At 36.2% G+C, this 12,621-nt stretch overlaps 2 protein-coding genes across 2 annotated transcripts; one reads left to right on the forward strand and one right to left on the reverse strand.

Moving 5' to 3' along the window:
* Positions 1 to 206: 206 nt before the first annotated feature.
* On the reverse strand, positions 207 to 8,036 carry SUV2 (protein dimerization). The gene is made up of 12 exons (XM_023697916.2): positions 7,613 to 8,036; positions 6,891 to 6,929; positions 6,328 to 6,446; positions 5,808 to 5,863; positions 5,344 to 5,696; positions 4,709 to 4,777; positions 3,954 to 4,036; positions 3,003 to 3,344; positions 2,827 to 2,933; positions 1,858 to 2,015; positions 1,008 to 1,201; positions 207 to 895 (listed from the first exon to the last, which is right to left on the reverse strand). Exons 1-12 carry the CDS (start codon positions 7,991 to 7,993, stop codon positions 628 to 630), a joined length of 2,169 nt encoding a protein of 722 aa, XP_023553684.2. The 5' UTR covers positions 7,994 to 8,036; the 3' UTR covers positions 207 to 627.
* A 2,356-nt stretch (positions 8,037 to 10,392) lies between these two features.
* Positions 10,393 to 12,578, forward strand: LOC111811418 (Tetratricopeptide repeat (TPR)-like superfamily protein). Its single transcript, XM_023698256.2, has one exon. It carries the CDS (start codon positions 10,698 to 10,700, stop codon positions 12,513 to 12,515), a length of 1,818 nt encoding a protein of 605 aa, XP_023554024.2. The 5' UTR covers positions 10,393 to 10,697; the 3' UTR covers positions 12,516 to 12,578.
* The last annotated feature ends 43 nt before the right edge of the window (positions 12,579 to 12,621 follow it).

The raw sequence follows: 12,621 nt of genomic DNA on the forward strand, positions 1-12,621 counted from the left end.
ATGCAATAAATACAATGCCAATCCATTGAAAATCAATTTATGTGATTTATATAATTAAACTCAAAATCACTTACAAAAGATTTAAAGAAATTTCTTGATGAAGAGCCTAAATTATTGATTTCATGTCCAAAATGAATTTTGCTGTGATAGCCACTGTCGTATTGTTGAAAAGAAGGGAAAAAAAAAAAAAAGGAATATTCATAGGCTAAAAGCAATGCCTTCAAAAGCATGTGACAACCATTTCTCAGTAATTTCTTTCACTTGAAGTGAAGCAGATGATAATCCTCTATATTCCGAAAACACTGGCAACAAAAAAATTACCCCCATTACCCCCACATGAGCCTTGAGAATCGACAAGAATCTTTCAAAAAAACAAATCTCTCTAGCAAAAACGAAATTCGTCAAAGAGAGAAAAAACCAGATACAAGCAAGCGACCAACCAATTCCAATGATTGCAGCCAAGTTACGGTGCCCGACGCAGAGAAAGCGCTCCATATTTCTACCTTTTTTCTTTTCTTTTTGAAGAATATACACAATGCTTAAAACTACAAAACTTCCCAACTATGCTAATGGGATGACAAAACTTCAAGCCAATGAGGGAGTGTTCTTCCAAGCATGAAAAGTGGTTTATAGTATTATGCTGTTTCCCAAATATGTAAGAACTCTTTTGCGAAATACCTGGGCCAAGTCCACAACTTCAGATTCCCTCATCTTTCTTTTCTTGCTGTCAAACTGGCAATTTCTGTTGTTTTTCCTGGACAGCTTGTTCGTTACATCAATGGTGAGGCTGGCCATATCTCTGCTGCTTGTCAACACACGCAAGACCGTGGCCGAGTATACCGAATGAGATGCAAGCCTATTTAGTAGTATAAGCACTTCCCGTAAAAGCAAGGCCCTGGGTAATGACATTCCAAGAAAAATATGCATGATTTTTATTGAGAAGAATATGAAACGAGGGAAAGGAAAAGTTGTGTAGTCTTCAAGGAATTGTGGAACTCATCAATTACCTTTCCTCGAGAGTTTCTACTGCCTCTGAAACTCTTTTTTCTTGTTCAACTTCTGAAACCACAACTTGAAGAATCAACGAGAGAAAATTTGAGTTCTTATGTAGCGTGTTGCTTACGAGAATTTCTAAGCCCGCTTTCCCGGACGATGACAGAAATGCGAGCAAAAGCACGGTGTTTCTTCGAAGTTTCAACTCCTGCAAGAACACGGTATAATACCTTACATCAAAGACGTGGATGAATTATAAAATTTACAACAATTTGAATTAGATGGAACAATAAATTTAGACTGTCTAGCCCTGATGACATACAGTCGATAATGGGGCACGTCTCCAAACATCGACCCTCCTGGCTACGAAGCAGGAATAGTAAAAATTGAATTGAAACAGGTTAGAAACTAGAGAAGGTCTCCTGTCTCTAAACAGAAGAGATTTCTTCCATTCACAAAAGTCTCTGTGAGATCCCACATCGATTGCGGAGGAGAATGAAACATTCTTTACTAGGGTATGAAAACCTTTCCCTAGTAGACGCGTTTTAAAAACCTTGAGGAAAAGCCCAAAGAGAACAATATCTGCTCGCGGTGGGCTTGGGCCGTTACAGTCTTACAATTGAAAATTCCACCAGTTGCCTCCTTTTAACACTCGCCCACAATAATTTTCTCATCAACCTCCTCAATTTCATGGCAAGAGAAACCGAACACTAAAGCTAAGTGGTAAGGTTCCAAATCTCAAGTTTCTTGAGTACCAACATCACATGATCAAGTGATAGTCCTCAATTTTTTACTATTCATTATGATTGGGTGGAGTATTGAAAAGAAGAGAGGAGGCGATGAAAGATCCCTAATGATGCTTACCTGAATACCATTTCCAAGACATGTAAGACAATCTGCCAAGCCATGAAGGATGGTTCTGAATTTCTGGAAACCTCCTGCACATCTAACATTTTCCTCTGCAGCATCAGCAGCTTCTGCTTCTTTGCAACCAGAACAGAATGCAACAAAAAACGTGGGACCTAAATTAAAGCAAACATTATTAGAATGTGAAGGACATAAACAGAAAATTCAGTTCAAGTAAATACTGCAATAAGACCTACGATTAAAAGTTCAAAAAATAAAAAAATAAAAAAAATAAAAAAGGAAAGAGGCTACAAGCAGCCTTCTAAAGTCAGCCGTAATGCTTTGAGGTGCCCAGGTTTTGGCGCTAACTACGACCAGAATGCAAGCATTTACAGTTTCTCGTTTGAATAATTCGAAACAGACACCAGATCCAGTTCCAAAGTTCCGTGGCATTCATTCAATCTACGAATATGTCAAGAGAAGACTAAAAGGAACCAATAACTTGTTAGGAACCACGACCCTCTGCAATGGTATGATATTGTCCACTTTGAGTATAAGCTCTCATGGCTTTGCTTTTAGTTTCCCAAAATGTCTCATACCAATGGAGATGTATTCCTTACTTATAAACCCATGATCATCCCCCTTAATTAACCAATGTGGGACTCTCTCCCAATAATTCTCAACACTCCTCCCCTCGAACAAAGTACACTATATAGCCTCTCTTTAGGCCTATGTAGCTCTCGAATAACCTTCCCTTAATAGACGCTCGACATAACCTCAACAATCCTCAACATAACATGTATCCACTAAATAAAAAATTCATCCAAAATTTAACGTTTGAATGAAATACACTCAGAAATTTGAAGTCTAGAAGAATGAAAAGAAAAGAATTTTAATAATTTTTAAGCAGAATTATCATAACCTTGCAAAGTCAAAAAAGAAAAAAAAAATCTTTTAAGACAATGAACTGAAATTATTAAGCCTTACAGTTTAGTATCAGGAATAGAAGGCGCACAGCATGCTTTTGTATAGCTGAACCGGATTCCTTTCTGATGAACTCCACTACACTATCAAACAGAAGTGCCTGACCAAATCTGTAACAGTAATGTGAGTCGTTTTTTATTTGAAACATTGAAATATAGACTAAAAAAGCACAAACTTACTTCTCCCTCTCCATATAAGTATTATTTCTCATCAGAATCAAATTCATGACCGAAACCGCCTCAAGTCTCGCACATTCTGCACTATGTGTTTTAGCAACCCGATGCATCATCTCGAAGAAAGATACCCAGTTTACTCGAGGAACTAAATTTATATTCTTATTCAAGTTTCTGTTCTTGAAAAGCAATTCAGCACCAGGGAATCCCATGCCAGCTGGAGAACAGTGGCCAGTAGATGTCTCGTCCATGTTCAGCAAAGAAAATTCTTCACCTTCTGCACTATGTGATCCATAAGAATCCACAACATTGTTCCTAGGGCCAAGTCCCCCAATCATGACTGTTTTCCTGAGCAGATTGCACTGGAAAGATCAAATCAGAGTTCATAAGAACCAAAAGAAACAAGGAAGTTCTTAACGCTGAACACTACAGCATCACTCAAGAAGGATTTGATCCTAAATGATAATAAGGAAATCAGAAGAGTAACTATCGGAAACAATAGAAACATATATAGACATGCATTAAATTGATTGACGCCACCAACCAATATATATGAGTCAGAGTTGACTTCAATTTTTTCAACTACCAACTAAATACTATAAAAATTAACATGGAGTTCAAATATGCCAGAAATACAAATTCATCTAAGTTCAGTGCCATCATTGATAGTACAGGCAAACTCCCAGCTCAGCCAAAAAGAAATGTGGTGGTACATAGAATTACTTGACAAACATCTATGGACAACACTTTAAATTTTTGTCTGACTTCTTTTTCTAAATAATCAATCCGCAAGGAACCTCGGGAGTAGAATAACGTCAAAATATTAATACTTGATTGGCAAGCAATTTGGAATTACGCTGGAAAATTTGGCAGTAGAAAATTTCTTCTCCCACATTATTATAATAAGCTTCTAGGGATTTAAAATATTTATCTGTTGCAAAGTAGAATGCACTGTACCTTCTTTCTGATTTCCTCTCCAACCACATCAGGCGCTTCAGAAACATATGCAATATGTGCAGAGACCTATGAACTATCGCAACCTGCATCCAAAGTTAAAGGAACAAAATTTTCAAACAGAGAAGGAATAGTGCAGCAAGAATAAATGTTTTTTGTTAAAATGGACAACCGAACTTCCACATCAAGAAATATTGATGCCTGACAAACTTTACCTTTTTTTTTTTTCTTGATGAATAGATGACTTACAAACTTAGAAAATGTGACGTAACCATACCACAATGCATAACAACGTTCAAATTTACCGTATTAATTAATAGTGATCATAAACAGCCTATTCAGAAACATGATCAACAATGCATAAACAGGGAAACCACAAGAGATTCCCTGCCTAGTAGCAGATATAATCGAATTGATCATAATTATCAAAAATCTTCCCAGGGTTAATCAGTGGATTGAGGCTCCTTCCCCCTCTTGTATTTTCCTTGATAATAGATTTTTGTTTCTTGTGAAGGATAGAGAGAGGAAGAGAAAAAGGGGGAAAAAGGATCATTGCTGCGACCTAACTAACTTGGGCATGGGTCTGCTAGCCATTCCTCTCCTTTATTGGTGCGAGTGTTCACCGCCATACATATGTTTAAACTTTTGAAATCCACACTTGATGATTTTGTTAGTCCTAATGCAGATTCAAAAGTAACCAAATCTGAACTTTATTTCAATTTGTTTGTGTAACCAGGAAAACTTCAACTCTTACTCACGTTGTCAAGATTACAGAGATCAATCAACGGGGTAAACAATGCCTCCATCTTGACTATTCCATTACTTACCTACAACCAACAAACAGATGGAAAATAATTATAGAAACTTATTAAAAGAACAGCGAATGTGACTACTTAAAGACAATAACAAATATAACATCAGGTTTGGAAATGAATTGCTAAATAAAATTATAGCAAAAAGCAAGTCAATTAGAAAAATGAAGAATAAAAAATAAAAGATGCAGAGGCACCTCCGTTCTCAGAAGTTTCTAAATTGATAATTATGAACTTCAATAGTCCAAAAAAATCGAAGTTATCCTCCACTTACTAAATATTTATCTGTCATTTTACAGATTGAAAAAAAAAGCTAGTACATATGAATTAACTGCTCTCTTGGTACTTTTACTACAAAAATGACGTTGTTCTGCCAGTTCTCCCAGTCCTCTAGACACCACGTTGAAAGCTTGGAAACAATAATTCCTACTTTGAGCTACCCTCAGTAACATGATAACAATCCATTTCTTGATGATCACAAAAACTTGGTGGCAAAAAAAAAACCACTTACCATATTTAATAAAGAAGAGGTTTGGATTTTCTATGGAGCTACAAAAAAGTGATAAAATCTGTCAGGATACCTTGGTCAAGGTGGTGTAGAGGTTAGATACTTTAATAGATTCCAGTCCATGAAGAAACTGCAGAGGATGCTTTAAAGCTACATCAGAAGAGTTAACACCAGCCAATGAATTCACAGAGAATTTAGGGGATAACTCTGTGCCAATGCACTGAAAAAGCACATGAAAATCTCTTTCACATGATAAAAGCAATTCTGAAACCAAACTTTGTCCCATCTTAAAGTCCTTTTCAGGAACCCAGAAGACTTGCAACTTCTTGGAGAGCTTGTCAAAAGCAGGTGAATCATCGTTGGCTCTCTCACCAACAGAATTATGGGTTTTTTCTCCCTGTTCATTGGCTTTACTCCTTGAAGTAACTTGTAGATGCGAAAAAGTAAGATAATGAAAAAAATTAGTTAGTATGCACCATAAAATTAACGGGAAATGATATTTAGCTCATCCTTATAACTACTCAGTATGAGGGCCACCAGAATTATCTTCACTCTTGATGCCAGGATGCCCACCATCTTTCCCTGCCACTCTCCTGAATTATTGATGATGAAGGATAAGAATTAACTATAAACTTCAGAAGATAAATGCACAAAAGAAACTATAATTCATTCCAGGTCTCAACTTAATGAACAGCAAGGTAAGGTTGGCGAAGCAAGACATTCCAGAAAAGTAAATTCAATTAGGCACAACAAGTATTCTACAATATAATTAGAGAATGAGCACATGTACAAATGTATCATGGCCACCTCGTATATAGTTCCCAAGATATTTGCTCCAAGTATGATGCTTCATTTGTATGAGTAAAATTAAGAAACCAAATTTGATGATTTTTTTACAAAAAGTGGGAAGAGCTTATTGACAATCGTTCTATAGTTGATGGTAGGGTTGGCGATTGTTGATATTTGAATCGTTGGATTGTCTAACAAAATAGAGACTACAGGCAAACTGCAGCCCAAAACTGTTAACATTTTCCGAAAAAATGAAAACTTTACTCACAAATCTGTAATTTCTGGACCATGATGGGCAATATATTGCTTATCTTTATTGGAAAAGACAACATTAAGCTGCTCCTCTTTTTTGTCTCTTTTCTTCCTGAGTTCAACACACTCTTGTTCCTGTAACCAAGTTCTTTTAGTTAGACAAAACCTGAAATTCTAAGTACATATCATTGTTACAAAGGGAATAGTTGGCACTTTAACTACTTAATAAATAAGTTTCACCAAAACTCTATAACGTTAGTTTCCAAATCAAGTAAAAAAAAAAAAACAATCTATTCACAAGAAAATCATGCAAACGGCAACCAGTCCATTAGTGATCAATTGTTTGAAATTACAAGATAAAATCACAAATGGAACAGCTTGTCTCTAAACATAATGGAACGGCTGGCTATAAACATTGTTAATTAATTTTTCTTTTCATCAAGAAAGAAGGAACAAAATCACGCATAGTTTTTCTTAATAAAAATTAAAAAAGACAACGAGAAATGGTCATTCTATTATTGCATACATACAATAGAATACAAGAAATAATAACAATAAGTAAATAAAAAATGAACATACCAAGTTCTTAAGTTGCTTTGAGACGCGCCCTAGCTCCCTCTGTCACCAATCACCACAAACCATCAAAACTTGCGATAAACTTAAAAAAAAAAAAAAATACCCTCTTCTCATTATGCACACGATTATACAAATACCTCGATAAAACTTCATAAGTAATTAAGGCTTTATTATTACCAACATTAGAAATGAAAATTCTGACCACCACTAGAATAAAAGATAAAAGCAAAATAAATTTCAAATGTTCTTTAAAGAAACAAGGCCTTGTGATATTAAAATGTCTAACATTCGCATCAATCAAACGAACTTAATACGAGAGAAATCTTCATATGAGAAAATTTCAAATAATTCCTCGCAATAACTGTCGTGTTTGATTGAGGAAAGAATGCGAAACTGAAAAGGATAACTGATCAAAATGCAATGCTCCAATGCAGTAAAAAAAACTCGCCACGCATAAGCACTAACTCAGAGAACTAGGAACGCAGAGAGATCTGTTAAACTAATTCAAGTATATCTCATATACTCTTACAGCATTCTCTGCATCTCCTTCTGGTAGAAAAAGACGCCGAACTTTTCAGACATTTAGAGCAGAACTAAACAAAGAAAATGCAACTCAGACGATTCAATACCTAGCTCTCATCTTCCAAGCACTCCCTTGAAAAACTACACCACAATAAATTAACATAAGAAATATAATGCAGATAGCCTCGAACACTTCCACTAACCTTCAAATTAGAAATTTCAAGTTCTTTTGCAGCATCGGGGCAAGGCAAGCACGGAGCCAGCGCCGAGGAAGAAGGACCGCAGTCGCCCAAGCCAATGGGAGAGCGAATAGCGTGAGACCGTAAGCCAGCGGCTCTCTGAGAGAGTTCTCGCGGAGGCGAATAACTAATGGGACGGTCATGAGACACTTCCACCAAATGATGCGGTTCCGGTTCCGGTTCCGGTTCCGGCGGCGGCGGCGGCGGCGGGCAATAGGTAGAAGAAGAACACTGAATCGGATTCGGATTGTTGGCGGTAGAGGAGATGGCAAGCTCTTCGACTTGGATGAGCTGGTCCAAGAAATCAGCGTCCCAATCTTCGAACCCTTCGTCTTCGCTCCGCATTCTCAGATTTTGGTGCCTTCACTTCAAAAATGCTAAGGAAAGTGAAGGCTCCTTAAATATATGACCTCCCGCCTTGTGTCAAAAGGCTGATGGACGCTTCACTTATTTTATTTTCTTTTGAAAAAATTTAATTTTATTCATATTAATATATATAACCAAAAATGTCAAAAATTCAATCATCTTTTTATTTTAGAGAAATAATAATAATTTTCTTTTATTTTTTTTTTTTTTTTTTTGTTAAAACTTAATTTTGGTATCTCCTTTGAATCTCGATTCATTTTAATTTTTAAAAATTTAAAATTTAGTTTTTGTATTTTTAATAAATTCTAAAATTAGTTTTTATAATTGTTTGGAGTAAAATTATTCAACAAAAGAAAGAACGTGGATACATACTATCAATTGAATGTTCTTTTTTTTTTTAGTTTATTATTGATATACATTATTAATAAAATAAAATAATTATATTATTATGAATTTACTAAATTTACAATATGGTTACTAACTCAATTCTATCATACTTTAAAAAAAAATTACGAATATTTAACGTTTATAATTGATGTTATTGTTGCATTGAGACTTGTAAATGTTTTATATTTAAATTTTATAAGATTTTAGTTATTAACGTAGCATGTATTATGGATGAGTAGTATTCTTCAAATAATAATAAATAAAAAAAAAAACAACCCGACAACCTAACTCAAAAAAAATTGGATTGGGTTGGACTGTGAACTCTATTCGGATTACTTGGGTTACCAACTCGAATTTTCGAGTTAGTCTAAAAGATTTTTCCGATCGAACCCAACTCATATACACCCTCAAGAAAAATTTCTAGATGGACAAATGTCGATTGAATTCTTTTGGCTCGGTAAAATCATTGAGGAGTGTAACATCTTAATTTTGTAATATTAATTATCAATTTAGAGCTTATACACACATACTCCACATGCTATACTTTTATTACTTATAAGTGTAAGTAAGAAGATATATGCACGCTAAAAATGATTTGAGACATAATTTTTATGTATATATATAATTATATAATAAGAAAAAAAAATACATTTTTAAAAATAAACTGAAAATTCGAGTTGGTTCGATTATCTAGTTTTAGGAAAATCTATGAACCAATCAAATCTATAAAATTTTCATTTATTTGAACAAAAATAAACTCAAATAAGTTCATAACTCATTCAAATTCGTATTGAGTTGGATTGAATTGACTGAATCATTCAAAATCGTATTGAGTTGGATTGAATTGACTGAATTTTTTTGAACACCCCTGTTGCTTATGGTGTGCTTTCCTTTCCACGAAACAAGACGTGAATATCTAACCTTCACTCTTTAGATTATTATTTTTTTTTAGGTAAAAACAAAAATTAAAATGACAACCTATCTCTAGAAACAACCGCACCCGTTCAACAATCCAAGCATCAGAAATGCTGATCTTCCTTGTATGACATAAACATCGTGCAACAAAAGTTTTACTGAAGTCACGAATAAGACCACTTAATTGGTAAACTCGAACTCCTCAATAAAGGTTATTTAAACTTCATTGTTGAAATGGCCCAGACCTAGTAAACGCCAAAGAATCAATGAATTAATCTCTACTTATAAAGGTTAGACCCGTGCTCATCCGTCGTAATAACATCGTCCAAAGAGTCCAACCCACCTCTAGAGCATTGCATCAATTAGAAAACAAAATCAACCTTATAGTACAAATTGAACTTTAAACAATATCTTGATTTGAACTTTACCAAGAAATCAGTGTAACAATCCACCCCTAAAATATAAAATAAAAACCCTACAAAAAGTATTAAAAGAGGATAAGAGAAGTGTGAGATTTCACATCGATTGGAGAGAGGAACGAGTGCTAGCAAGGACGTTGGGCCTCAAACGGAGGTGGATTGTGAGATCCAACATTAGTTGGAGATGGGAACAAAGCATTCTTCACAAGGGTGAAGAAACTTTGAGAGGAAACCCGAAAGGAAAAACCCATTAAAGACAATACCTGGTTGTAGTTGGCCTCAAAGGGAGATAGGGTGTGAAAACCTTTAAAAAAAACCTTGAAAGGAAACTCGAAAAGCGTGGACTTTGACTTTTTGCTCAAATCTTTAGTTTAGAGAATATGCCGTTTATATATATATATATATATATATATATAATGGAGGTATAAATAATAATAGAGGTCCTTGAAGCACCCATAAAGCAAGGCCCCACGCCACATGAATCAAAGAACATATAAAGCTGACCCAGTTGCTGACTTGGCAAAATATAAGAGGTTCAAATAGAACAGAAATATCCCAAAAAGGCCAACCCCTTCCAACACGTTATCCTATCCACAATCCCCATCTCCCATAACGCTTCTATTTTCTTCTGGCTGAAATTCTCTCTTCAAATCTCATGGATGAGATTCACAGCCCCCAATTCTCTCTCCTCACTCTTCTTCTTTCCTCCCTGTAAACAAAAATACTCAAACAAACAAGCTCTACCCTTTTCTCAAATCCCATCTACAATTCAGAAACTATCAAATTCCGAGTTAAACAAAGCTTGTTTCCATCGGTTTCGACGTCTCTCGACGCACACGAGAGACCGTTAGCCTTGTCCGTAGGCACCTATTATGATTCCGGAGTCTTTTCAGAGAATGGTAAGCGTAGCATTTATTTTGCAGCGCCTTTGTGTATATTTCTAAGATGGTGAGGACAAGAGGATGATGGGGACATCAGTCCTTAACCACAACCATCATTTATTGCCCTCTAAAGACATACAACAAAGTTTAGATTTGAGTTTGAAGCAGAAGGAGCAGGAATGTTTGTGCCTTCTAAAGAAATGCAAGAGCTTAGAAGAATTCAAACAAGTTCATGTTCAAATTCTGAAGTTGGGTCTTTTCTGGGATTCTTTCTGCTCAAGCAGTCTTTTGAGCACTTGTGCGCTCTCAGATTGGAGCAGCATGGACTATGCCTGCTCCATTTTCCAACAGCTAGATGAACCTACCACATTTCATTTCAACACAATGATCAAAGGCTATGTTAACAACATGAGCTTTGAGAGTGCTCTAAATCTGTATGCCGATATGTTTCAAAGAGAAGTAGAACCCGACAACTTCACGTACCCGGTAGTTCTCAAGGCTTGTGCTCGGTTAGCAGCAATCGAGGAAGGGATGCAGATTCATGGTCATGTATTCAAGCTAGGTTTGGAAGATGATCTATTTGTACAGAATAGCTTAATCAATATGTATGGGAAATGTGGGGATATCGAACTGTCTTGTGCTGTTTTTCGACGTATGGAGGAAAAGAGTGTGGCTTCTTGGAGTGCTATAATTTCAGCTCATGCTCGTGTTGGATTGTGGCGGGAATGTTTGATGTTGTTTGAGGATATGAGTACAGAAGGATGTTGGAGGGCTGAGGAAAGTATATTAGTCAGTGTGGTCTCTGCTTGCACCCATTTGGGTGCTCTTCATTTAGGAAGATGTGCCCATGGTGCTCTATTGAGAAACATAACTGAACTAAATGTTGCGGTTAGGACTTCCTTAATGGATATGTATGTGAAATGTGGGTCGCTTCAGAAAGGATTATGTCTCTTCCAGAACATGACCAAAAGGAATCAACTATCCTATAGTGTCATAATCTCAGGGCTTGGCTTACATGGACATGGTAGACAAGCTCTAAGAATCTTCTCAGAAATGGTTGAAGAAGGCTTAGAGCCTGATGATGTTATCTATGTTGGTGTGCTTAGCGCTTGTAGTCATTCCGGCCTTGTCGAAGAAGGTCTTGATCTCTTCAATAGGATGAAGAACGAGTGTGGGATTAAACCAACAATGCAGCATTATGGCTGCGTGGTAGACCTGATGGGACGAGCTGGTTTGCTTGAAGAAGCATTTGAGCTTGTGAAAGGTATGCCTATAAAAGCAAACGATATAATTTGGCGGAGTATTCTAAGTGCTTGTAAGATTCATGACAACTTAAAGCTTGGTGAGGTAGCTGCAGAGAATCTATTTCGATCGTCTTCGCATAATCCTAGCGATTACCTAGTTTTGTCTAATATGTATGCAAGAGCTCAACAATGGGAGAATGTAGCTAAGATCAGGACAAAAATGTTCGACGATGGCTTTGTCCAGACACCAGGGTATAGCTTGGTGGAGGTGAAAAGGAAGGTATACCAATTTGTTTCACAGGATAAATCGAACTGCAAATCGGGTAAAATCTACGAGATGATTCATCAGATGGAATGGCAATTGAGATTTGAAGGCTATATGGCAGATACATCACAGGTTATGCTTGATGTAGATGAAGAAGAAAAGAGAGAGAGATTGAAAGGTCATAGCCAGAAGTTGGCTATAGCTTTTGCGCTCATTCATACTTCACAGGGATCTGCAATAAGGATAACTAGAAACCTGAGAATGTGTACTGACTGTCATACATACACTAAACTGATTTCAATGATCTATGAACGAGAAATTACTGTAAGAGACCGGAATCGGTTCCACCGTTTTAAAGATGGAAACTGCTCGTGTAGGGATTACTGGTGAATCACTGAACTGTTCAACTATGATTTATGGGAGAAAAACTTTCCCATATATTTTCATTTGGAATCTCTAGAATGTCTCATCAGGTTAGTGTTAGGAATCACGACTC

Source organism: Cucurbita pepo, chromosome 15 (assembly GCF_057944985.1).
Source record: "Cucurbita pepo subsp. pepo isolate OVF chromosome 15, ASM5794498v1, whole genome shotgun sequence".
Classification (NCBI taxonomy): Eukaryota; Viridiplantae; Streptophyta; class Magnoliopsida; order Cucurbitales; family Cucurbitaceae; genus Cucurbita; species Cucurbita pepo.

What these genes read in the sequence shown, in the direction of transcription:
- SUV2 (XM_023697916.2), bottom strand. Translation starts at nt 7,993, where the DNA reads ATGCGGAGCGAAGACGAAGGGTTCGAAGATTGGGACGCTGATTTCTTG. An exon ending in CAAGAGTGAAGATAATTCTG is followed by an intron (nt 5,697 to 5,807) that starts GTGGCCCTCATA and finishes CGCATCTACAAG; the next exon opens with TTACTTCAAGGAGTAAAGCC. An exon ending in GTAGAAACTCTCGAGGAAAG is followed by an intron (nt 896 to 1,007) that starts GTAATTGATGAG and finishes GTCATTACCCAG; the next exon opens with GGCCTTGCTTTTACGGGAAG.
- LOC111811418 (XM_023698256.2), top strand. Translation starts at nt 10,698, where the DNA reads ATGATGGGGACATCAGTCCTTAACCACAACCATCATTTATTGCCCTCT.